This window comes from Meles meles, chromosome 12, assembly GCF_922984935.1.
Source record: "Meles meles chromosome 12, mMelMel3.1 paternal haplotype, whole genome shotgun sequence".
Lineage (NCBI taxonomy): Eukaryota > Metazoa > Chordata > Mammalia > Carnivora > Mustelidae > Meles > Meles meles.
The window spans coordinates 34,605,840-34,633,151 of record NC_060077.1 but is presented as its reverse complement, the minus strand read 5'-3'; the positions used below and the strand labels follow the sequence as shown (position 1 = coordinate 34,633,151).

The following is a 27,312-nucleotide window of genomic DNA, read 5'->3' as shown; positions in this document are numbered from 1 at the left end:
GGGAACTTTCAGAAATTTTCCCATATCAATTAACAGTAAGTGCTTCTTTGCTTTGAGCCATTTCAGCTCCCAAAAGGTTTCATAGGAAGGCTGGACTTTCGGAGAGCGGGAGAAATCCGTAAACTTTAACTGTTACACTACCAAAAAAAAGTTTCTTTTAGGAATTCATTCTTGCCTGAAAACCCTAAGCCAGTTAAACACAACAGTACTGTTTTAGAGCCAACCGCAAATGTCCATTTCTCGCGCAAATGTGGAAGAGCAAGGAAGAAACCCCCCATTTCATCCACTTACTTGAGCGTAGGCACTCTGGGTTACTTTTCTCAAGTCATCTTGAGCACCGGTTGTAATTCTCCCGAAGAAGATTTCTTCTGCCACCCGGCCCCCCAGGGTCATGCACATCCTGTCCAAGAGCTGCTCCTTGGTGTACAGGTACTGCTCTTTGGGTAAGTACTGAGCATAACCCAGTCCTTTGCCCCGCGGGATGATGGAGACCTGGCAAGTAGAAAACACACAAGATGCTGAGGATTCCACCACCAAATGCTGACCAGGGTGTCTATCTGCACATAGATAAGCTCGCTGCTGAAACATAAACACAGCAGCTGGGCAACACATCAGCCTTGGCAAGACGAGATCCAGCAGTTGTTGACTATTTGGGGGCGTACTTTCTCTTAGGAGAACTTCACCTTGAAGCTCTAGAAAGTATTTCTTGTCCTTTTATAAAACACACTTGAAGTTATTCGATCCTGATGGAAGGACAGCTGGTGAGGGAGGAGGACTGACAGCTCAAATACGGGCTAGGTGCCATTCAACTTCACAGAGCCCCAGCCACATCCTCCTTTACAGGACGAGGGGGAAGGCAGACCTAGATGCTCAGCGCCTTTATTTTCTCTCCTAGTGCTTTTTGCAACAGAGTAAATTCCTTAAATTTTTAAAAAATCAGCCTTACTAAGGGATAGTTTATATTCAGTAAACACATCCATTTTGGGTTACAGTCCAGTGAGTTTTGACAAACACAACCTCCTCCACAACAAAGATAGAAAATCTTTTCTTTGCTCTGCAAAGTTCTTTTGTACCCCTTTCTGCTCGGTCTTACCTGCCTCCCACCCCCGCCCCCAACCCCACCAACTTCAGCCCTGGCACTGGAGATGTGCGACCAGTCCCTATGGATTAGTCACAGTTTCCGGCACTGCATATAAATGGAATCCTACAGTATGTATGTTATTGTGTCTGGTTTCCCTCACCGTTTCTGAGATTTGCCCACACTGCCAGGTGTATTAATAGTTCATTCATTTTTACTGCTGGGTAGCATTCCATTGTGTAAACAAACCAAACATCCGTTTCATTCTCAAGGAACATCAGGGCGGTCTCCAGTTTACTGCTATTATGGATCAAGCAGTGAAAGTCTTTGTGTGGACATGTTATTTCTCTTGAGTGATTATACAGGAGACTGGTTGGTTGGACAGAAGCGTCTACCTTAAGAAACTGCCAAACTGTTTTTCAACATGGTTATACCATTTTACATTCCCATCAGCGACAGATGAGAGCTCCAGCTAGACTGACATTTGCCAACACTTAGGACTGATTTTTTAACTTCAGCCATTCCAGTGGGTATGTGGTGGTATTTCACTGTGGTTTAATTTACACTTTCCCCAAAACTAATGAAACTGAGTATCCTCATGTGCTTAATGTCCATTTGTATACCTCCAGATCTTTTGCCCATGATTTCACTGGGTTGCTTATTTTTGAGTTTTAAGAGGTTTTTTTTTTTTTTTTTTAACATATTCTAGGTACAAGTCCTTTGTCATATAGCTATATTGCAAGCTTTTCCAGAGTATGTGGCTTGCTCTTCATTTTCTTAATAGTGTCTTTAAAAGACAAAACATTTTCAATTTTGCTGAGATCCCATTTATCAACTTTTTCTTTTGTGGTTCATGCTTTTTGTGTACTAGGACATTTTTGCCTATCTAAGGTTACAAAGATTTTGACTTGCATTTTCTTCCAGAACTTCATTGTTTTAGCTATTACAATCTATTTCTTTTTTTTTTTTTTTAAAGATTTTATTTATTTATTTGACAGAGAGAGAGAGAGATCACAAGTAGACAGAGAGGCAGGCAGAGAGAGAGAGGAGGAAGCAGGCTCCCCGTGGAGCAGAGAGCCCGATGCGGGGCTCGATCCCAGGACCCTGAGATCATGACCTGAGCCGAAGGCAGCGGCTTTATCCACTGAGCCACCCAGGCGCCCCTATTACAATCTATTTCAAATAAATTTTTTACATATGATCTGAGAGTCAATGTTAGCTTTGTTCCCCCCACCTGAACACAGAGTTGCCAGAATTGTTTGTTGGTAAGACAATCCTCCCCACCTTCAATTATTACTTTGGGATCTCTGCCGAAAATCTATTAGTCAATTATGTGTGAGGGTCTATTTCTGGGTCCACTTCTATTCCAACCCACTCATCTGTTCAGTCCCTTCTGCAATACTAATCTTCTTTACTTTAGCTATATACAAGGTCTTAAAATAGGCAGTGTAACTCCTTCGAACGCCATTGTTTTGGCTATTCTAGTTGACCTGATTTCTGTACAAATTTTAGATCTGCTTATCAATTTCTCCAAAAAAGTCTGCTATGTTTAAAACAGAGATTGCACTGTTACTATACATGAATCTGGGGAGAACGGTGATCATAACGTTGCAGGGACACAGTATATCTCTTTCTTTTTTTAAGATTTTATTTATTTGTTTGACAGAGCGAGCAAAAGAATGAGTGGAAGGAGAGGCAGAGGGAGAAGCAGACTCCCCCCTGAGCAGGAAGCCCAGTGTGGGTCTTGATCCCAGCACAACTTGAGCCACAGGCAGACACTTAACCAATGGAGCCACCCAGGTGTCCCTATATCTCCATTTTTATTTAGGTCTTGTTTCGTTCAGTGTACAGATCTTACAAGTACCTCAATAAACGTATCCCTACATACATTTGGCCTGGCCATATTCATGTTTTTAGATGCTGCTGTAAATGAAGCTGAATTTTTAAAATTTCATTTTCTAATTGTTCATGGCTAATATACAGAAATACAACTGATTTTTGTATATGGATCCTGAATTCTGTAACTTGTTAATTTCCCTTACTGGTTCTAGCCGCTTCTCTGCAGATTATCTAAGGTGGTTATTTATGTAGTACTTATTTATTTTTTAAAGTGAACTCTACCCCAACATGGGGCCTGAACTCATGACTCCACGGTCAGCAAGAGTGGTACCCTCCACCAACTAAGCCAGCCAGGTACCCTTATTCCATACACTTTAATGTTATCTTCTCTGTGGTCCCCTTGCTTTGGGGAGATGCCCCTCCATTTCCAGAGGTCCCCTGACATTGCAAGTCAGATTATGGCTTCCTGTTGCTTGTGCTGCACCAGTCTGGGGACTGCACTCAGTTGAAAAAGCAAAAATTTACCAATCTCACTTGGTCACCCATCTTTCAGGAGATTTCCCTTTGGCCTCTGCTCTTTTTTTGCCAGGCTCTCTGGGTTCTCCTGTGCAGGTACAGTGTAGTGGTGAGCCAGGGAGCTGGGCAGTTTCTACTTGGACTTGGGTCTAACTCCTCTGTACCTTTCTTGCTTCCAGAATTTTCCTATTAAATTTCCAATATTCTTCAAATACTGAATTCCTTCCTCTGCCACCTCAATGTATAGATAAGACCAGCTTTTCCATCACTGTGGCCCTAGAAAAAAACCCTCAGGCAAGGAAGCCACGAGCTCTCAATTCTAACCCACTGCAGCTACTGGTTTGCAAAAGGAAACTCTCCTCCAGCTTTGGTCTGCTTTGGACACTGTTCCGTCCCTTTAAATAACAATTTTCTTTCCAAACGTTGTAACTTCTCTGCAAGAGGGTTTATATAACCCCTTCATCCATCATTACATGACGTCCTGGCCGAATTTTATGTACCTATCCTTTGTGGGAATGCAATCTTCTCCTCAGGTAACTGCTCACAGGATCAGCTGGCTGGCCTACTGTTCAGCACAAACCGCTTTACCTTTAGAAGTGGGTCTGCATGTTCCAGGTACCACCCGGCAACTGCATGACCTGCCTCATGGTACGCCACGGTCTTCTTCTCCTCGGGCTGCAGAACCTGGGTTTTTTTCTCTAAGCCTGACAAAATAACACCGAAACGTCAAAAAAACCACTGCCTCAGTGGCACCAATATAAAAAGACAGTTATACAATCTACACACTGCCTTATCTAAAAGGTGATTTAGAGACTAAGCTGCCTATGATAATCTGTAAATTCCCAACCACGGTCAGGCTTAAAGGACCAACTCCAAAATACACCCAGCCACTTGCAAAATGCATTCACGACTCCGAGGCCCACTTTTTTCCTAACTCTCCCACTCTTTTGAGCCACCTAACTTGTTTTGGGAAATAGAAATGCAAAATAAAATTCAGCACTTAGGTCAACTTAAAACATAAAATTCAGAGAAGACAAAGAGGTCTGGAATGATCTTTTTAATCCAGGTCCTTGGAATTAACAAGCACTGGGCAAACATGCAGGAGACTGCTTGCTGCCTGTTCCTGGTGGAAAGCATGCAAGAGAGGAGGAACGGAGCTGGCTGAAGATGTGAAGATAACTAGTCAGCAAGCTGGCCAGGCCAATGCTATGGCACCCGTCACACTAATCAACTGGCCCAGGGGGTTCCCAGAGCCAGCAGCAGGGGAGACCTGAGAAAATAAACCCAAGAGACACCCCCTGTGTTGACTATACAGCAGGCGGACCCCCTAGTCCAAGTCCAAGTCTTCTCTGGCCTGGATCAAGGTGGATACTAAACCTCCTTTTGCCCCTTTGTACCACAGAAACAAACGAACTACCCCGTTTGTACTAACACAAACTCACACTGTGACAAAAGTAGCTTTGTTGTGTTCAAGGTAACACATCTGAGAGAATTTCTCAAATGATAACATCCTGAGTCAGAAAGATTAAAAAAAAAAAGACTGCTATGTTCCCAATGACCTAACCCAAGACAGTAACAGAGCTGGAAGGGCAGAGATTGACAAAAGGTAAGTTACTAAGTAGAGACGAGCAGTTCTTGCTTATATGAGAAAAACAAGAACTCTGACTCACCCCCCAGTTTATCCCTGAAGTTTTCATTTTCCTGGGAGGCTTACTACAGAACAATGGCTCGTGGCTGGTTTACAGCAGCTGAGCTGCGAGCGGGTGTCTGTGTACCTCAGAGTGAGGCCCCTCCTGGGTGTGCCACCTTGATGTCTTTCACACTAAGCACTGACTCTTCCCCCCACCTAAAAGCACAGACACACGTGGCTCTCACTTGCCTCTACAGTAAACTGCTTTAATTCCACTAACAACTCTGTCAACTTAGATTATTTCCTTTCAATAACAAATTTCTAGAATAAGTCGTCCATTCATTCGTTCAAGGGTTATTTAGGTTGCACCTAATCCAGGTCAGACACATTGCTATACTAGCCTCTAGATCCTTGCTGGAATCTCCATTAGTTTGGCATCCACTCAACTGAAACTGTTATGTCAGAAGTCACCAAGAAGAATCTCACTGCCAGATCCAAGGTCGTCATCCTCAATGTTCTCACATCACTTGATCCCACTGACAAGTGCTTTATAAACGTGGCTTTGCCCTCATCTTCCATTTCTTCTGACCTCCTGGGTTTCCTTTCATGGCATCTACTCCTTGTCTTTTTCCCTGATGCAGTCTCTGGGTCCATGGCATACAAGCTCTGGTGACTCCGCTGGCTCACTTTTCTCTCCTCTGCCACCAAATGCAGGCAGTGTTTACTGTGTGGGCCCGTCCCCCGGAGCGCTCTCACCCACCTCCACGCCATGGGAACCACACACTGTGGTGCTGGGGTGCTGCAGAGTTCCACGTGGACAGCCTGCCCCATCTCCAATTCTGCCCATCTCATCTTCTGCCAAGTTGGCTGCCTCTTGAAGTACCCCATTCTTCCCAAGGCCAGTGAGACTTTTTTTTTTTTTTTTTGGCCTATTACCACTAGGACCACATATGCTAAAATCCACTATCTCACATTAATGACTACAAGGTTTTCTGCCTTCTGATGCTTCCCTCTTCTTCAATGTCAGACTCCTTTTATTTAAAATATCACTGATTTTGCTACTCAATGAGACTCCAGAAAAATCCCATGTTAGTTCAATACTGGACACAGAGTAAGAGTTTAAAAAGCCCTTAAGCTTAACATTCAAGGATTTCTAAAATCTAGACTCAAGCAGTTATTTCTAGCTTTACTTCCTTCTCAAAGGAACTTAAGCCTGACTGGTTTACTTTCCCTCCCCGCTACCAACCTCCTTCTGTTCTTGCCTCTCTGACACCAATCTCTTCTTTCAGGTGAGGCTGGTTTAAATGCTGCCTCTTCTGCAGAGCCCTCCCTGACCACAATGCCCTTCACTTCTTTGAATGCCCAAGTTCTGGAATTGCTAGTTAGCTTTTTACAGGTATTTAAATTATAAGCTCCCTAGAAAGCAGGGAAAACACGTTATGTATATCCTCATAACAGAGAGCACATTTAAATCATGCAATACAATTTAAAACAGAAAGGTCGCGAGCATTTTCAAAACACTAGACCAGTAAAATTCAGGGGCAGACACCTTGCTGCTTGCTGCACATGTCAGGTGTGGTGTGGGATGCCGTCTGTCTCACACTCTCCCAAACCAACAGCATCCACCTCTACCAGACTGTGATGGGGCGGGGGGGGGGGGGGGCGCCCTCACAGCACTGAGGGAACACAGCAGGGGCATGGTAACCCCAAGCTGGGTAGAGAGACTTTGCTTCTAGATCTTGCCAAAACAGAGAAACCCATGGCCTCAAACTCATTTTATCAGCCTTTTGACTTGAGGTACATGCAGTTTGCTTACCGCCAATTACTCGTTCAATCGCTTGTTCAAAGTGTTTCTGATTTATGGAATCTGAGAGGTGTCTCGCAGCTATCAGAGCCGCTTCGTTACAGACATTAGCAACATCAGCTCCTACAAAACAAATGTGCAGAACAGCTTACCCACCAAATACACTCGGACTGATTAGTCACACATTATGGATGACCACATTCAGTTTCTCAACCAGCAATAGACTGAAAAAGGGTTTAATGTAATATAATTCAGTTTGATTCATAACCCAAGCTGTTCTAGCATTATTCAGAATAATGTGGTACAATCCTGGCCCACTGAACTAAGGTACAAGTATTAGTAGTAGTCAGCAGATAATTATGGGCAGCTACTTTTATAGGCAATATGGCTCATACAACAGTTAACTATTTAAAAATACTCATTAATTAACTTAGTTCTATGAGCTCTGCTGAGAGAGTGACTAATGTGGACATTAGCCAACATGCTGAAATATGAGAACATAAGCAGTGCACTCAATTAAATAACAAAAGTTAAATATGTGAAGCTTGCCAAATGCTTTCTAGATCCATAAGTCTTTTTCTAAAAGATTTATTTATTTATTTGAGAGAGAGAGAGAGAGAGAGAGAGTGAGTGAGAGAGAGAGAGAGCATGACCGGGGGCCGAGGGGTGGGCTGAAGAGGGAGAATGAGACTCCTTGCGGAGCAGGGAGCCCGATGTGGGGCTGGATCCCAGGATCCCGCGATCATGACCTGAGCTGAAGGCAGACACTTAACCAACTGAGCCACCAGGTACCCCCATAAGTATCTTAAAATTCACGTTTCAGATAAAATATGTGGTTAACTCAAATAAGTTATAACACGTGTATGTACTCAATAAACATTGAAATGTTATAAATTCCAAAGACCAAAGAATAAAAACAAGTAAAAAGATTAGGACCCTGGGACATTTAAGATGCTTTCCGTCTTCTAACCACACACTTCCATTATAACGCTCTCAGACTTTCCACATGTTCCTTTTTAAGAAAGGCTCACATTTTACATGTAAAAACTCTGGAATAAGCACATGCCAAGATGCTCAACATCACTAGTCATTAGAGAAATGCCAATCAAAATGGTGAGACACCACCAGGGTGGCTACAGTCAAAAAGACAGGCAATGATCAACACTTGCAAGAATGTGGCAAACTGGAACCTGCAGACACTGCTGGCGAGAATGTGGCACAGCCACTTTGGAAAACAGTTTGGTAGCTCCTCAAAAAGTGATTCAGCAGCACTATTCCTAGGTATATAACCAGAAGAATGGAACGTACATCCACACAAAAATCTAGACACCAACATTCAAATCAGTATTATCTCTAAGAGCCAAACGAGGGAAACAAATGATGGATAAAGATGTGGTCTAGCCACACAATGGAACATTATCCAGCCGGAAAAAGGAACTGAGTGCTGACACATTCTGCAACACGGCTGAACTCTGAAAACACTACGCCAAGTGAAAGAAGCCAGGCAGAAAAGATCACATGTTGTGTAATTCTTTTTGTATGAAATGTCCAGAAAAGGAAAATCGAAAGAAACAGAAAGTAGGTGAGGGGGAGCCTAGGGCTGGGGGTGGAGCGAGTGATTGCTAATGGATTCTTCTGTGGTGATGAAAATGATCTAAAATGAGACTACAGTAGTTACAGTGTAACCCTGTAAATACACGAAAAACCACTGAATCGTTCACTTTACAAATCACAGATGAATTTTATGGTATGTGAATTTTGTCTCAACAGAGTTTTAAAAAACCTCATGAGGCACCTGGGTAGCTGAGTTGGTTGAGTGTCTCTCTCTCTCTTTTTTTTTTTTAAAGATGTTATTTATTTATTTGACAGATAGAGATCACAAGTAGGCAGAAAGGCAGGCAGAGAGAGAGGGGGGAAGCAGGCTCCCCGCTGAGCAGAGAGCCTGATGCGGGGCTCAATCCCAGGACCCTGAGATCATGACCTGAGCCGAAGGCAGAGGCTTAACCCACTGAGCCACCCAGGCGCCCCTGAGTGTCTGACTCTTAATTTCAGCTCCGGTTGTGATCTCAGGGCGGTGAGATCCAGCCCCACGGCAGGCTCGTATTCACTGGGGAACCTGCCTGAGATTCTCCCTCCTCCTGCCCGCCCGCTCAACCAAGGGCTCATGTGCATGCTCTCTCAAACAAATAAATAAATGAATCTTAACAACTATAAAAAACCCAAAACCCACATACAAATAACCCAGAGGCAGAAGGAAGAGGGTGGGGTATGGAGGAAGGTTCACCATGAATTGTTCCTGAAGCTAATAGGTGATACATGCAGAGGGGGTTCATCACACTATTTTCTCAACTTCTGCAGATGTTTGAAATTTCCCACAATAGAAAGGTAAAATTATACACTGAAGAGGCCCAAGGTGAGAGGTAAAAGTAAACTGGTATCTGGCAAATGTCTCTGACCTAAAGGACTTCTAACACACGCAGGCTCTGTTCCACTCACCCGAAAACCCTGGAGTCAAGGATGCAAGTTTTCTGGCCAATTTTTCCTTTTCCAGGGCGCTGTCCAGTTTTAGTGGTCTGAGGTGAACTTTGAAAATAGAGGCTCTTCCTTTTATGTCAGGTGGTCCTTGAAAAATTATTTTTAAGGGGGGAAAAAAAATCACAGTGAAACAGTCACATCTCTCCTCAAAAGAACTGGACTGAACCCAATGAAGATCATCTCACCAATAAAGATCTGCCTATCAAAGCGCCCTGGCCGCATCAGTGCTGGGTCTAGAATATCTGGTCGATTGGTGCCTGCCAAAATGACGACGTTTGTTGTTGTGTTAAAACCTAAAGAGACAGTAACAAAAATGCAAGACTTAAAGCTTTAATAAAGCATCATTCTTCTAAACACAAATATGAAAGATTTTAATTTATATAACTATAATTGAGAATATGTTGTCCATTTTATTAAATGCTTAAAAAAATTTTTTTTAAAGATATATTTTATTTATTTGAAAGACTGAGTATGCACCCAAGAGTGAAGAGTGCATGAGTGGGAGAAGGGGCAGAGGGAGAGAGAGAAGCAGACTCCCCACTGAGCACGGAGCCCAGGGCTGGGCTTGATCCCAGAACCATGAGATCGTGACCTGAGCAGAAGGCCAATACTTAACCAACTGAGTCACCCAGGGACCTTCATCATTTTTTAACTATTTTTAAACCAGTGAGATTAGAGGCGACTGGCTGGCTCAGTCAGTTGAGTGTCAGCCTTTTGATTTCACCTCAGGTCACGATCTCTGGGTCCTGGGATCGAGCCCCACCCAAGTTGGGCTCTGCACTCAGTGCAGTCTGCTTGAGATTCTCTCCCTCTGTCCCTCCTCCAGCTTAAGCTCGCTGGCTCTCTCTCACCAGTAAGTAAAATCTTAAAAAAAATAAAAATCAAATCAATACGATTAAATTTGCAAACAATCTGTCTAACCTCCCTGGGTCACAGGACAACTCAATGAATATCTGATGACAAGTATGAAACTCCACCTCCAACCTCTCAGCCAGGCTCACCTTGCTTGGTTCTATCAGCCACTTTGCAAATGTCAATGCCTTGGCTATAGAGCCTTCACCCTCAGGACCCTGGTCCCAAAAGAGCTCTGGTACTGGTACCCCAAAACATGGCTCTACACAGACTGACCACCATAGAGCAAGGGAAGAACTCTACCTTCTTTGTCTGGATATAGGCAGACCTTGTTTTACTGCACTCCGCTTTCCTGTACTTTATACATACTGTGTTTCTTTTCTTTTCTTTTTTTAATTTGACAGAGATCACAAGTAGGGAGAGAGGCAGGCAGAGAGAGAGGGGGAAGCAGGCTCCCCGCTGAGCAGAGAGCCCGATGTGGGGCTCAATCCCAGGACCCTGGGATCATGATCTGAGCTGAAGGTAGAGGCTTTAACCCACTGAGCCACCAAGGCGCCCCCCCTTTTTTTCTTTTTTAAGATTTTATTTATTTATCTGACAGACAGAGATCACAAGTAGGCAGAGAGGCAGGCAGAGAGGAAGGGAAGCAGGTTCCCCGCCGAGCAGAGAGCCCAACGCGGAGCCTGATCCCAGGACCCTGAGACCATGATCTGAGCCGAAGGCAGAATCTCTAACCCACTGAGCCACCCAGGCGCCCCCTACATACTGTGTTTCTTACAAACTGAAGGTCTGTGGCAACCTTAGTTTCAGCCAATCTATCAGTGCCATTTTTCCAACAGTATTTGCTCACTTTGTGTCTCCATCACATTTTGGTAATTGCAGTACTTCAATACTTTCATTATTTTTTTTTTTTTTTATTTTACTTATTTGACAGAGAGAAATCACAAGCAGGCAGAGAGGCAGGCAGAGAGAGAGGAGGAAGCAGGCTCCCTGCGGAGCAGAGAGCCCGATGCGGTGCTCGATCCCAGGAACCTGAGATCATGACCTGAGCCGAAGGCAGAGGCTTTAACCCACTAAGCCACCCAGGCGCCCCAACACTTTTATTATTATTATTATTATTTAAAAGATTTTATTTGAGAGAAAGACAGAACAAGTCCGGGAGAGGCAGAGGGAGAAACAGACCCCCCGCTGAGCATGGAGCCTGACTTGGGGCTCAAGCCCAGGAGCTGAAGGCAGACACTTAACCAAATGACCACCCAGGCACCCCATTTTCATGATTACATTTGCTGCGGTGACATTTGATCAGTGATTAATGTCACTACAGTGACAGTTTTAGGGCACCACAAACTACACCCATATAAGTGAGCTTTATTGATAAATACTGTGTGTGTTCTGACTATTCCAGCAGTAGGGCGTTCCCTATCTCTCTCCCTCTCCTTGGGCATCCCTATTCCCTGAAACAACAATATTGAAATCAGGCCAATTAATTACCCTACAGAGGCCTCTGAGTGTTTAAGTGAAAGGAAGAGTCGTGTGTCTCTCACTTTACATGAAACGCTAGAAATGATTAAGCTCAGTAAAGAAGGCATATTGAAAGCTGACAGACTGCAGACTGAAAGCTAGGCCTCTTGTGCCAAGCAGTTAGCAAAGGAGTGAACGCAAAGGGAAAGTTCCTGAAGGAAATTAAAACGCTACTCCAGTGGGTACACGAGGACAAGAAAGCAAAACAGTCTTAATTGCTGACATGGAGAAAGTTTGAGTGGTCAGAACAGAAGAGCAAACCAGCAACAACGTTCCTTTGAACCAAGGCCTAATCCAGAGCCAGGCCCTGAGTTTCTTCAATTCTGTGAAGGCGGAGAGAGGTAAGGCAGCTGCAGGAGAAAAGTTGGAAGCTGCCACAGGTTGGTTCGTGAGGTTTAAGGAAAGAAGCGCATAACGTAAAAGGGCAAGATGAGAAGGAAAAGCCGATGTGGAAACTGCAGCAAGTGATCCAGAAGGTCTCACTGAGACAGTTCAAGAGGGCTAGGACACTAAACACCTTTCGATGTAGACAAAACAGCCTCATATTGGAAGAAGATGCCGTCTAAGACTTTCATAGCTACAGAGGAGGAGTCAATGCCTGCCTACAAAGCCTCAAAGGACAGGCTGATCTCTCATTTGTTGCTAATAAGGCTGGTGACTTTACATTGAAGCCAGAGCTCACTGACCATTCTGAAAATCCTGAGGCCCTAAAGAATCATGCTAACTCTGCTTGTGCTCTAGAAATGGAACAACAAAGCCTGAGGACAGCACATCTGTTTACAACACAGTTTACTGAATATTTTAAGCCCACAGTTGAGACAGCAGCTTGGAAAAAGATTCCATTCAAAATACTACTGCTCACGACAATGCCCTGGTCACCTAAGAGCTCTAATGGGGACATAGAGATTAATGTTGTTTCACACCTGCAAACACAACAGTCATTCTGTAGCCCATGGATCAAAGAGTAATTTGAACATATAAGTCTCTCTTTTTTTTTTTTAAGATTTTATTTATTTGACAGAGATCACAAGTAGGCAGAGAGAGAGGGGGGAAGCAGGCTCCCCGCTGAGCAGAGAGCCTGATGCGGGGCTCGATCCCAGGACCCTGGGATCATGACCTGAGCCAAAGGCAGAGGTTTTAACCCACTAAGCCACCCAGGGGCACCTAAGTCTTATTTTTTAAGAAATACATTTCGTTGGGCTGTTGCTGCTATAGATAGCAGGAAGGAAGGAGGGATTCCCCATTAAGAACATTTGTGATTCATGGGAAGAGATCAAAATATCAACATTGCCAAGAGTTTGGAAGAAGCTGATTCCAAATCTCATGGATGACTTTAAGGGGCTCAGGACTCGAGTGGGGGCAGTAACTACAGATGTGGTGGGAATAACAAGAGAACTAGGTAATGAATTGCTGTGATCTCATGATAAACCTTTAATGGGCGAGGAGTTGCTTCTTATGGATGAGTGAAGACTCTAGTCCTGGTAAAGGTGCTGTGAAGACTGTTGAAATTATAGTAAAGTTAGGCACTTGCAGGCTCAGCTGGTAAAGCATGAGACTCCTGATATTGGGGTTACGAGTTTGAGCCCCACAATGGGTGCAGAGATTACTGAAAAAATAAGAGCTTTTTAAAAAAAAGTGGGGGAGGGGCACCTGGGTGGCTCAGTGGGTTAAAGCCTCTGCCTTCAGCTCAGGTCATGATCCCAGGGTCCTGGGATGGAGCCCCGCATCGGGCTCTCTGCTCAGTGGGGAGCCTGCTTCTCCCTCTGTCCCTCCTCCTGCCCCACTTGTGCGGTCTCTCTCTCTCTAATAAACTTTAAAAATTGCCACAGCCACCCAGCCTTCAGCAGCCACCACCCTGATCAGTCAGCAGCTGTCAACACGGAGGCAAGATCCTCCACCAGCAAAAAAGATTATAAATCACTGAAAGGTCACATAAGGGTCAGCATTTTTCAGCTGTAAAGCACTTTTTAATTAAAGTTGGTACATCTTTTTTAGACACCTACTGCACTTACTAGACTACAGTATAGTGTAAACATAACTTTTATATGCGCTGGAAAACCAAAACATTCAACTCGCTTTATTACAATACTCCTTACAGCGGCGGTCTGGTACCAAACCTGCAGATATCTCTGAGGAGTGCCTGAACAATGGCCAGCTCAGTTCAATACTTAGCACTGTACTGCCCTCTGCGAGCACACAACAGCATTCATGTATCTTACAGCAGGGAGCATTCTTATATCTTACAAACTAGCTTTCCTAATAAAAGAAAAAGCTAACTAATGTGGAAAGACTGCTACTCTCTTAAGAGGAGTATTCAAAATCTGCCCAATTTACACTTGGTTATGCATGGTTTTCCTGATGTTTCAGAATCATAAATGGTTTTAAGGATGAGACTATCAGGGCACTTGGGTGGCTCAGCTGGTTAGGCATCTCTTTTTTTTTTTTTTTTTAGATTTTTATTTATTTGACAGACAGAGATCACAAGTAGACAGAGAGGTAGGCAGAGAGAGAGATAGAGAGAGAGAGAGAGGAGGAAGCAGGCTCCCTGCTTGAGCAGAGAGCCTAATGCGGGGCTCGATCCCAGGACCCTGAGATCATGACCTGAGCCGAAGGCACAGGCTTTAACCCACTGAGCCACCCAGGCATCTGACTCTTGATTTCGGCTTAGGTCATTCAGGGTCGTGAGATCAAGCCTAGCGTCAGGCTCCCCACTCACAGGGAGTCTGCTCGAGATTCTCTCTCTCCATCTTCCTCTGTCCTTCCCCCACCCTCCACTTCATGCTCACTCACTCTCTAAAATAAATAAATTTTAACAACAACAACAACAGCAACAAAAAAAAAAAAAAAAAAAAAAAGGAGGGGCACCTGGGTGGCTCAGTCAGTTAAACGTCTGACTCTTGGTTTCCACTCAGGTCATGATCTCAGGGTCATATGACTGAGCTCCATGTTGGACTCTGCTCAACTCAGAGCTGCTTGAGATTTTTTCTGCCCCTCCCGTGCTCCCTCTCTCAAATAAATCCAAAAAATCTTAAAAAAAAAAAAAATAAAAGAATGGAATTATGATTCTTCTGTGGATCATTTCACCAATTTTTCTCTTATTCAACACCAGGTACAAACACCACCTTAATACCAATATTAAGTTATGGCAGGCTGCTAGGTAAGAATATTTTGCTATTATCTCTACTGGTACAGATACTGGTACTGGAGCGTCTGGGTGGCTCAGTGGGCTGGGCCTCTACCTTCAGCTCAGGTCATGGTCTCAGGGTCCTGGGATCAAGCCCCGCATCAGGCTCTCTGCTCAGCCAGGAGCCTGCTTCCCTTTTTTTCTCTGCCTGCTTCTCTCCCTACTTGTGATCTCTCTCTCTCTCTGTCAAATAAATAAATACAATCTTTTAAAAAAAATTTATACTATCAACATAAGGATTCTCACTTAATTTTTTTAGATTTTATTTATTTGACAGAGAGAGAGAGCACAAGCAGGGGAGCAGCAGGCAGAAGGAGAGGTGGAAGCAGACTCCACACTGAGCAGAGAGCCTGATGCAGGGGTCAAATCCCAGGACCCTGAGATCATGACCTGAGCCAAAGGCAGATGCCCAACGGACTGAGTCACCGAGGCATCCTCTCACTTTAGATACATGGAAAACAATTAGAAAGTGTAGTTTAAAATATGGAAGACCTTCAAGATGCCAGTGGCTGGGTGGCTGACTGGCAGACAGAGGTGAAGGTCCCTACGAGGTAGAAGAGGCAGAGAATCCTCCCCTCCCCACTTCTCGCAATCCCAGGAGCCCAGCAGAAGTGTTGTTTTTGTTTTGTTTTAATGAACAAGTAAACCATACAAGTTGTCAACATGGGACGGAGATCTACATCATCCACCAAGAGTGGAAAATTTATAAACCCCATAGACCAATCCTGAAAAGAAGCCCAAAGAGAATTAAAGAAGAACAAAAAAAGTGCATGACGGTAAGAGCTATAGCTTTAAGTCGAAGGATCCCAAATGGGTTATCCAGGACATGGAGAAACTGGATGAAAGGGAGTTTAACCTTGTGCAGCAACCACAGTTAAATGCGAAGGTGCTGAAAGACAAACGTAAAGAGCTGCGTAAGACCTTTGAATATACTATTCTACGACTCTAAGAAAATGAGAATTCAGATGTTTACAAAGAATTGAGAATGCTAACGTAGAATATGAACAGAAGAGGGCTCAACTTAGCCAGTATTTTGATGCTGTCCGGAATGCTCAGCCTGTGGAAGTGGAGAACATTCCCTTCCCAGCTCTGGCACAGGCTCCTTCCAGCATCTTGATCCAGGACATTCCAATTCCTGGTGTCCAGCCACCCTCCATCCTTAGAAATACCTCAGCCAATGACCTCCAACATAGGCAGTTTCTATACTTCCTCTTCTCAGACATGATGTGCCACGTTTGCCCCTGGCAGAAAACCTCCTGCCGCCACACCCCAAGTCCACCACCTCTTCCCAAAGTATGGCCATAAAGGGGGCTTTGCCCTAGATCTTCCCCCTTGTAGGCAGGAAGACATGCCAAATACCCCAAACTTGCTCAACGGGGTCATGATGATGAGGTTTCCTACAACAGTCCAGATGACCAGTATCCTGAGGACACGGATCAAGAGAAGCATGAGGACTGTACTGATGACAGTGACACTGAGAGATCAGATGGAGAGAGTGAAGGGGGTGAATCTGCGCACCACGACGATGAGAGACACAACAATGAAGAAAAAAAGTCAGGTCTGAGTGTAAGACTTATACACATGCCTGGAAAATCAAGGAAGAAAAAGAACACGAAGGAGCTGACCCCTCTTCAAGCCATGATGCTTCGAATGGCAGAAGAGGAAATCCCTGAGAGACAAGAAGTAGAAGAACTTTCCAAGGAGGAGGACAAGGAGGGTTCTGATGATTCTGAAGCAGAAAAGCAATCACAAAATGGCATAAAGAGGAATCTCTTTCTGATAGCACATCACTGCAGCCGGCCCTCCCTCCAGTCTGTCCCTCCTTCTCAGACCCAAGCACCTCCCATGCCAGGACCACCTCCTGGACCGCTTCTGGGAGCTCCTCCATTCCTGAGAGCACCTGGAATGAGGGGACTCAGAGGATCTTTACCCTGACTTTTGCCTCCAGGACCACCATCAGGACAGCCCCCTGGCCTTCCCCAGGCCCATCTCCAGGTCGGCCTCCTGGCCCTCCTCCTCAGGGACCCTCACCAAGGCTACCTCCCCCTGCACCTCCAGGTATCCCTCCACCAAGTCCCAGCATGAAGCACCCACCTTTGGTGCCTCCACTTGGACCTGCCCCACGTTGTCCCACCAGCTCCCTTGCCGAGCTCTACCCAACTTGATTCAGCGACCCAAGGTGGATGATACAAGTGCAGCCACCAAGGAGAAGAAAGCCACGGCAAACATCAGCGCCAAGCCACAGATCATTAATCCCAAGGCAGAGATCATTTGATTTGTGCCCACTGCATTGAGGGTACATTGGGAGAATAAATTTGCTGCTCCTCAAAGAAAGTCAGAGGATGTGCTCTAGCCAAAGCAGCTCCCAAATCTGGTCCACCTGTTCCTGTCTCAGCACAGGCTAAGCATGATGTTTCTGAAGCTTCCATGAAAGGGATGGAAGGGCTACCATGACAGCTTTTAATGCCGGAGCAGGTTTCTGTTTGCATCAGTGGTTTGGCGAAAGAGGTTCTTACTAGTGAAAGAGTGACTTTGACTGTTAATGTATTCTTAAATTAAACTTTAGGATAGTTTAAGCCCTAAAGTTTAAACCCTGTTCAGAATTTACTGCACCTACAAGAGGATTACTTCATTCACAACAGACTGGTTATTGAAGCAGTGCTAACATCCTCTCCCTCTCACACACCGTTTTCATCCTATTTGTTCCCCTTCTCCAATTCTTTGGAAATTTGTGACTGGGGGGAACCTTGTTATTTATTTCACTCTCTTCTTGTGTGCAGTGGGCACTGAGGTAGAGATTTCTGAAAAAAAAGTTTATTGCACCCCATCTTGCCTTCTGTGTTAGAGTCATTTTAATATTTTCTTATAAATATTTTTGTGATCCATTAGTGAAATGGACCTCAATGTCATTTCCTAATACAAAGCAAGATATGTGAAAGAAAACATATAATGCTTTGATTAAAATTATTTCCCTCTGACCTACACTTTGAGTGTTTCATGGAATAAATGCTCTACACCAAGAAAAATAAAATAAAATAAAATACAAAAGACTTGAATATTCACCATCCATTTCCACAAGCAGCTGATTAAGTGTGTTCTCCTGCTCACTCTGCCCCCCGAAGTTGCCTCTTCCTCTTTTCCTTCCCACGGCATCTATCTCGTCAATGAAGAGAATGCAGGGAGCGTTCTTGCGAGCAAGGGCAAATAAGTCTCGGACCTGGATAAAAATATAAACACTAGAGTCACTTGACAAGTGAATATTATTTTCCTTCTACTAATAAAATAATAATAATAAAATAATAAAATAAGCATCATGCTTCCATTTAATAGGAAATCTTTTTGTTAACATACTATACTGTACAGTACGTATTTAAAAAGTTATAAGCAAGGAAGTGGCAAATAAAGTTGGTGGGTAACTGTCTTAAGGTGAGCAAACATTATTTCTACAGTATCATAAGATACTATATATATCACAGGCACTAACAGTATCTGTTATTTTTATAGCAACTTAATACTACACATTTTTGTCCCACAAAAAGATAACACTGTAGGGGCGCCTGGGTGGCTCAGATGGTTATGCCTCTGCCTTCAGCTCAGGTCATAGTCCCAGGGGCCTGGGGTCGAGCCCTGCGTCGGGCTCCCTGCTCAGTAAGGAGTTTGCTTCTCCTCTCCCTCTGCCATTCCCTCTGCTTGTGCTCTCTAGCTCGCTCTGTCAAATAAATAAAATAAATAAAATCTTTAAAAAATAAAAAAAAGATAATGCTGTAGAACTGTAAACTTTATATTCAGATTAAAAGTTCAAACTACTCTAGGGTTTGCATTTCATGCCCAAGGCAGCTGCTAACAAGCAGACACTCACTAACAGATCTAGGCAGTTCACATACACACAGCGAAGGCAGTGACTGACCCACGCCCCCACAGGGATCACCCCACAGCTCAGAGAGACAGTGTCCCACCCTCAGTCCTGCTGTTGCTGGAGCAGGTATGAGGCCCCTGCACCTGTATTCTGTCCTACTAAACATGTCCCTTCAGGCCACTAGTTCAGCAGGTTGAAGGAATGGGCATCCCCACACCTTTCCACCAGCCAAGAGTTCAGAGTTTCAGAAACAATCTCTTACGCCTCACATCCCTCTTCCCCTCATCACCAAAGTCCAATTCTCCCCGTCACCCTTTCCTCCCTGGAATTCCAGATTTCTGTTGCTATAATTCTCTGAACACATCCTCTAGGGTAACTCATGTTACCCCACTCAACTCCAGATCTGTGATCAATAAACCATCTCACACTCTTCCCTAAATACTTCCTTCACCCTCTTGCCTAAACTCTAATTTGGCTGACCCTGCAAACCTCTCAACTGGAAAGGGTTTTTGTCTTTCCTTCGAGGCCCGTGGGAGTTGAAGTCTACCTCATATGCTGTGACTACTGCCAAAATAATTCTGCTGGAAAATCCCTGCTCATGGACGTTCTCAATATGGGGCAGAGACATTACCCTCTTGGTTATAGTACTCTCTGGGCCTGATTTCTCCCTTTTCCACCCCACCCTCACTGGACATTGTTTTCTCAGTGGTTCCTGGTTGGTTGGTCCCCTGAAGCACCTATTTCAATCACTTTCTGTTCCGCTCTGCCATGGCCAGCACTGCCAAGGTTTCCCTATACAATCAGCTTCCCTGTCTACTCTGACCCCCTCCCGTCAGTCTGGCCTGCTCATGGTCTCAAGCCTCTCTGACGGCCAGCTCCTCTTCGGTCTCCACTTCATTAGATTCACTGCTTTCCCACCACCCACAGCTCCTCTTCTGTCTTCAGTCACCCCCACTGCTCCGACCCATATCAGAGGCCACAGTCCAAAATCAGCAACACAACACCTTCAGACTCCCCTAGAGCTGCCTGACAAGACCCATATGAATCCACCTACTCTACCTAAGATGCCATCAGTAGTATGACGTATCATTAACACATTTGCCATGGACTGAAAAAATTAAAATTAAAAAAAAATTTTTTTAAATGCTGCCGGTTGATGACATAACACCTGATTATACGTTGTATCCTGATGTCTGGAAAGACAGCTATGATAGCACTTTACCCCTCCTAGGTGTTTTAAATAAAAGTTAACTTTTAATGAAATACACAAGAGGAAAAATTTAAGTGCTGCTTTAAAAGTTAATCCATACTCACACTTCCTGATTTCAAAACTTACTATAAAGTAACAGTAATCAAGACTGTGGTACTGGTATAAAGACAGACATATAGGTCAACAGGATAGAACTGAGAGTGCCGGAGTTAAATCCATGTATCTATCCATGGTCAGGGATGCCAAGACCATTCAATGGGAAATCGTCTTTTAACAAATGGTGCTGGGGGAAACTGGATACACGCATGTAAAAGAGTGACAGCGGACCATCACGCCTTATGCCACATTAACTCAAAATGGATCACAGACCTAAATGTAAGAGCTAAAACTATAAAACTCTTAGACAAAAACATAGGAGTAAGTATTTATGACCTTGAGTTTGGTGACAGATTCTTAAAAATGATACCAAAGTCCAAGCAATGGCAAAAAAAATTAAAGAATGGATACCCTGGTCTTCATCAAGATTAAATGCTTTTGTGCTTCACTATCAAGAAAGAGAAGAGGCAAACCACAGAATGGGAGAAATTATTTGCAAATAATGTATCTGGTTAGGATTTACTACCCAGAATATACAAAGAACTCTCACAACTCAATGTCAAAAGGACAACCCAATTAACAGACTGCACTAGTTTGGGCCAGGGCCATCTTTACCAACTCCATATTTGGGGGGAAGCTCAGGGGAAGAGTGTGGAAGCTGTGCCATTGTAACAGAACAAAAGACTTACTCTAGCTGGACCCACACCAACAAACATCTCCAGAAACTCAGATCCACTAACGGTGATGAAAGGAACGTTGGCTTCTCCAGCTGTGGCCTTAGCTAGCAGTGTCTTCCCAGTGCCTGGAGGACCGGTGAGAATGGCACCCTTCAGATATAAAAAAGGAAAGTATCTTTAACTAGAATTTCAGAAAAGTAAATTGCATATCTGCAGGCAATTCTGAGATATAAATCTGTCTATAAACTCTACTGACATATACTAAATGTTCCTTAAAACATTTGAACTATGGCAAAACATTTTTATATTAGTAAGAAAAGGATTATTAGGAAGGCGTTTAAAAAACTTAGTAAGAATGTGAAATCTTAAATTCTTCGCCTATTTTATAAGATTTTTAGTGTTGCTTTTCAGACCTTTAGACTTAAGCTGAATATCTACTAATAAACCAACTGAGGTTTACTTAAGTCAAGGAGATACAAAACAACACACTCCCAAAGTACACTTTGCTTACTTTCTTCCCTTTAAAATTTTACAAATGAAGTAAAAATCTAATGACCAATTGTGAACATAGTTAAAAAGAGAATATGTGCTTGCTCAAACAGCAGAATTATTTAAGCTGTGGAGATGCTTAGGTACGATGCGCACAGGTACTAAGAAAGTAACAACCAATTATAAAAATTATCAAATATGTTTTTTTTATCCATATAGGTAGGACATGGAAATCAAGGAAATTATGATTTCCTTTACAAAGGATTCCTTTAAAGGAAACTTTATTAACGGATTTTTAAAATAATGAAGCATTCTGGATTCTTCTACTTAAAGACTGAGCCTGGCTCTTGGAGTACAAAGGTCAGTAAGCCCAACCCATCGTCAGCAGTCCTCCGATGGGGAGAAGACTTGAATCAGTGTTGCCTATCTCTTCTCCACCAAATCCTGTGTGAGTCTGAGCCTAGGTGCCACGCACAGGCAGAGTGTGCTCAGAGTTGCTCAGGGAGGGATAACTGCGTGACAGCGGGGGACAATATGCTTTCACGCACACTTGCTAAGAGATGGGTTATCTAAATCTGACTGAAGGGACAAAAAAGGCAAATCAGGGAAGGCTTCCAAGGGGAGAGAACACAAATCTTTCTGGGAATATACACACTGTATTGCAAGGAGAAACATTTCCACAGAATAAATGACCTGAAAAAACCTGGAATAACAAGCAAAGACTGGTAAGATAGAAGGAGAATAAGAGATACTTTATCCTAAGTCATCAAACTTCATAAAATTATAACTTTAGAGATCAAGAAGTAATTCAAAAGATTTTTGGGTTAATCAGTTGAAAATAATCTTCTGAAAGTTCACTTTACCTTTGGGATTTTTGCTCCTAGATCTTGATATTGCTTTGGGTTTTTCAAGAAATTCACAAATTCCATTATCTCAAGCTTGGCCTCCTCACAGCCAGCCACATCTTTGAACTTCACATCTATTTCATCCTTCAAGACTTTGGCAGTGGTTTCTCCAACACTGAAGAGTCCACCCATCCCCCGGCCTGTCCGGCCAATCCCGGCGGGCCCTCTTCGGATGGTGTAGAGTAAGAAAGCAATGATGAGCACTGTAGGCAACATGCTCAGGAGAAACGACCTGAAGGAAACCACACACAACACTGACATGTTTTTAAGTTGGTTAACCTCTGGCTTTGTACATGTTTTGTAAGATAGACTTTTTGATAACTGCTTAGGATATTAACTGTATATACTTTCTATTTTTAGAAAAACTGAATATTCTAAGATTTTGTCTGAGGCACAAAGAGACCTTAGTGCCTCGATATCACTGACGTAGAATTGCAGAAGATGAGACCGAAGATAAAGCTGTTCTTTATGCGATGTCTACTGAGATTTTCTTTCTACCCCGATAATCACCCTTTATGCACAATACAGACCTAACTGTAATTTACTATCATTGTATCTACAGCTCAAAGACATTTCTTTTGCATTACTTAAAAATTTTAACATTTTAAATATGATCTGGTGTTAGCTTGGGCAGAAATTCCAGTTCTCTTATTGGAATACATTGACTTATTCTAAAGAGATGTCTTCCAAACATCAAATCCTTGCCAGGTTAACAGCAGATCAGCTTCCAAAGTCCCGTGTACCATGGTGACAGCTATCGCTTGCTGAGTGCTGTGCAGCTTGTGCAGACTTAAGAGCCTGACTCCCAGGGGAGCAATCACTTCTCCTTCAGACTCATGCCTGCTCTGGACGACCCTGCTCAGAGAGGATGTAAAGCCGGGGGATGCCTTTTGACTTAGTAAATTTCAAAACAGTCATGGGCAAGGATATGTACTCGTATTGATTAATATAAGCAATTTGGCTTAACTTACCCAAAGAAATTTGGGTCAAAACCTTGTAGACCGGTTAGCTCAAAAACAAAACAAAAACCAAAACCAGGATCTACTTTCTAAGTTTTCATCTTTTACACTAGTTTAAATGCCCCTACAGCAGGCAGCAAGAACCGTGAAAACTTTACCTTTGGTTTATCTCTGGAGGGCAAAAAAATACACACTGACAGTAAGTTTTAAAAATGGTGCAACAAAACTTCCCGTAACATTTCAGCAGCAAAGTTAACTGATTATACGACAGCCCTGGGGGCTGAGGGACACAGCCTATGTGAAACCACCCCGATAGCTATGTGGATCTAAATAATGGAGGGAAACTAGGTCTACAGAAACTGAGACGTAAGAAAGTCTCTAAAACAAAGTAACCATCAGCTCGATTAGCACACTAGCAATTTGTTTTTCTGCTCTTTTACATATTCAGAAAATTTAGGATTTCTTTCTACTTTTGCTCTTGAACTGGTAACTCCATAATGAGGTACACCTCAATGCAAACGAAGTGACCGTGAGGAAATCTACCCAGTATAGTATGTGGCTGAGTACCTAAAGACAATATAATCCCCAAAGAACTGAAAGACAAGTGACTCTTAAAATCAATGGGCCCTTCCTAAAAGACTCAGACTTGTAAGTGATTTTATTAAAGACAACCCCTAAGAGAAGAAGCAAGTTCTGACCAGAAAGGAAGAAGAGTTACTTAAAATTCTTGGAAACTCTGAAACATAAATGTAAATGAAGGTTAAAAGATGGTGACGCCACTCTTTCACACAAAAGGACTCTTTATGCTAAAATCCTACTAAAGGATGGTCATACCCCAATCTATTGCTTAATCAAAGATAAATATGAATGTGTAGAAAATTAGTCAGGAGCAAAAACCTGTAAATTACCAATGACTTACAAGAAGTCTAGCTACACTGAGAAAGGCCTGTTTGAGAATGCTGTCTGTACCCTGCCACCTGGTGACAGAACATAGAGTGAGCTGCACAAGGCCCAGTCAACAGTCTTCTTACCCGTCACTTTCGGCAATGTAGACTACAGGAACCCGATTCTCCCCTTCTATGCCCAATTCCTGCTGTAAGGTTTCCAGATTCCGCTCAAAGGTGTCCACACTGCCAATATTAAACCAGACGTATTGCTACAGAAACACAAAAACAAAATATCCTAAGAATGAAAGGGAAGCAAAGTTTAATTTACTGTAACGTTCAACTTCTAAAGGATTTCTCAGAAATACCGAAAATTCAGAAACTGCAAAAAAACAAACCCCAAGAATAATAAAAGACTGGTTTTAATGATGTAGCAATTAAGTTTCACTCAGTGAGAACATTTGGCAATCCTTGCCAATAAGCATTTCTTAAGCAATATTCCTTAGTGGTTCTACAACTATAAACTAGAATGAATGAAAAATCTATTTAAAAGACAAGACTTTTCATAAATACGTATCCTTTTCCTCTTCTTCATTTCCCACACACTTCTAGGCTGCCTATTTCCAAACTAAAAACTAATAGGACACAGTAACAACAGCTAAAGTTTACTGAGCACTTACTAAATGTCAGGCATCCTTCTTAGTCCCTTAGATACATGAACTCCTTCCATCTTCAGAAATCCCCTAAGAAGGAGGTGCTATCGCCAGAAGTCACATTCAAAATCTGAACATTAGGAAGGCATCCCCCCACCAGCCTACAACAACAGAGGTGTACCTCGCTGTGCCAGATGTTACTCTCCTATTCACCTGATCTGGCGAGTTACTGAGACCCTTGAGAGGAACAGCTGAGGGCTTTGAGGCAACGGCTACTTACTCCCCAGCACCAGCATGTAAGTATTCCCTGCTGTGTTCGCTGTTTACTGGCTGAAGACCAGCCCTCTTTCTGTCCCCATTTTATAGATGAGAAAACTACGGGGGTGACTTCACTTGCTCATGGTTACAAATCTATTAAGGGGCTGGATCCAGGGCGCCTGGGTGGCTCAGTGGGTTGAGCCTCTGCCTTCAGCTCAGGTCATGATCTCAAGGTCCTGGGATTGAGTCCTGCATCTGGCTCTCTGCTCGGCAGGGAGCCTGCTTCCTCCTCTCTCTCTCTCTGCCTACTTGTGATCTCTCTGTCAAATAAATAAATAAAATCTTAAAAAAAAAAAAAAAAAAGAGGCTGGATCCAAACCCAAAAAGTCTGGCTCCTGAGCCAGGGACCCTATCCAGCACGTCACACTGGCCCTCTTCCACAACCACACACCTACTCACCACAACAACTCACACTTACAGAGTTTCTAGTATATAAGAACCCACTCTAAGCACTCAGCAAGTAGTAGTTGCATTTTACAGCACAAAAAGACTCTGTTCCTTCTTAAATCTGCAATCGCTTTAAAAAGTGGGTTTTTTTCCCATCAAAACAATAAATCTAGGATATAAAACTCAGACAATTCACAGAAGAGAGTAACATGTCATCCCATGTTCCTCCCACCAACCAGTGCTACTGAGTGGAGGATATTACTCTGGTATTTCTCTCCAAGTATCTAAACACAAAAGATGGAGAGTAAGTTTTGCAATATGTGTATTTTTTTTCTTAAGTTTTACATTATACAACAACGGTCCTTGCTAAGCTGCGCACTTCAAAGCTACAAAATTCCTGTGGTTACAGGCCCCCAACAAGTCAATAACAGGTTAAGCACGTGTGACTGAGCATTCCCTTACTTAGTGCCTATTTCCAGTTGGACATGACTAGACGCATGACTCCTATTAGAGAATCGGGGCAGATAAAGAACCAGCAGCAGATCTGGAGACCAGATCTAGTTAAGAGCCTCTGAAGGTGGCTCCTAGCTCTCCACGTGATTCTTCAGATACTGCAGTTCAAAACCCCCACTGATGCTCATGATCTCATTTAGCACTAAACCCTAAAGAGTTGTTATTGAGGTTCTGATCTTAGCAATAAAGAAACCCAGGCTTAGGGGACTTAGGTCACAGAGCTAGTCAAGAGGAGAGCTACTGTGCAGCTGGGTCTGTTAGACTCCAAAGCCTGTGCTTACACAACACAGCAACCGACACTGCTACTCTAGAAGCAGGACAATGAAAATCTTCTGTCTCTGAAAGCTCAAAATAAAGTCTGTCATTAAATAAAACAGGTAATACATGCCCTCTGTAGAAAACTAAGGAAATACAAAGAAAATAAGAAGCATCTGTAACCTCAACACTCAGGGACAAACACTATTAGTAATTCTGATGCCATTCCTTCAAGATTTCATAATATCCCCTTTATGATCTTGAAACACGCACGATTCGGAAATTCATATAAAATCTTAACTCCAATATAAATGAGAGACAAAAAGCAATTTATAATAAAATAGTATGAATTTCAACACATAAATGTCTGTGGCCACTGCTCTCGCGGCAAGATTGAAGAGAAATGAGGAGCCCCTAACAATAAGCAGGGGCCTACTGTGGACATTTATTGATTTCCAATTTTCCGCTCTAGAAACAACATTTTGGAGGACATCCTTGCATAAACATCTTTACATGCATCCTTACTTCCCTAGGATACAGTCCTAGAAGCAACATGACTGACTGTGTGCGTACTTTCAAAACTGCTGATAAATACGCTGCCAAACTGTCCTCTTGAAAGGGAGTGCCAATTTAATTTCCAGCACTAAAACTCTGAGGGATAGTTCTGGGGGGAAAAAAAGTAGCGTGGTTATTAATGCACATTTCATTATAAGGTAAAGAGAGTAGGGAGGGGGGCAGGAATGAAGGCAGGTAACAGAACTTACTCCTATAAGTGACCGAAATACCAGAACCATACAGCTTTCCAAATACTCCTCTATTTACTAATGTGCTTCAGAAAGAGGGGGTCACCATCAGTTCTAGTTTTCCTTAAGTGTCACCCTACCCAGGCAGGATGACGAGGGAACGGTTAAGCAAAATCATCTGGAAGGAGGGATGCAACCTGGTAAAGAGATCTGGTCCTGGGGAAGGGTGATAAGACAGCAGGACACCAAGGGACAAGGAATGGCCCTTGAAGGCAGGCCCACGGAAGGCTGGGGACCCCTGGGAACCTCATTTGCCCCTCTGCTGCCCTCCCCCACAATCCCCTCAACCTGATCTAGGGTGTCTAGAGTAGAGTTCAAACTGGTGGACCAGATACACAAATTCTTTTT

At 43.3% G+C, this 27,312-nt stretch overlaps 1 protein-coding gene and 1 pseudogene across 1 annotated transcript in view; one reads left to right on the top strand and one right to left on the bottom strand.

Moving 5' to 3' along the window:
* Positions 1 to 27,312, bottom strand: part of AFG3L2 (AFG3 like matrix AAA peptidase subunit 2) — a 47,917-nt gene that overhangs the window by 6,593 nt on the left and 14,012 nt on the right. The window contains exons 7-15 of the mRNA XM_046025209.1: positions 24,183 to 24,307; positions 22,151 to 22,424; positions 20,811 to 20,948; positions 18,023 to 18,176; positions 9,588 to 9,695; positions 9,364 to 9,489; positions 6,880 to 6,990; positions 4,022 to 4,137; positions 292 to 492 (exon numbers count right to left, since the gene is read on the bottom strand). Coding sequence (XP_045881165.1) covers positions 292 to 492; positions 4,022 to 4,137; positions 6,880 to 6,990; positions 9,364 to 9,489; positions 9,588 to 9,695; positions 18,023 to 18,176; positions 20,811 to 20,948; positions 22,151 to 22,424; positions 24,183 to 24,307 — 1,353 coding nt within the window. The remainder of the gene's footprint in view (positions 1 to 291; positions 493 to 4,021; positions 4,138 to 6,879; positions 6,991 to 9,363; positions 9,490 to 9,587; positions 9,696 to 18,022; positions 18,177 to 20,810; positions 20,949 to 22,150; positions 22,425 to 24,182; positions 24,308 to 27,312) is intronic.
* On the top strand, positions 15,373 to 18,014 carry LOC123954230 (annotated as a pseudogene).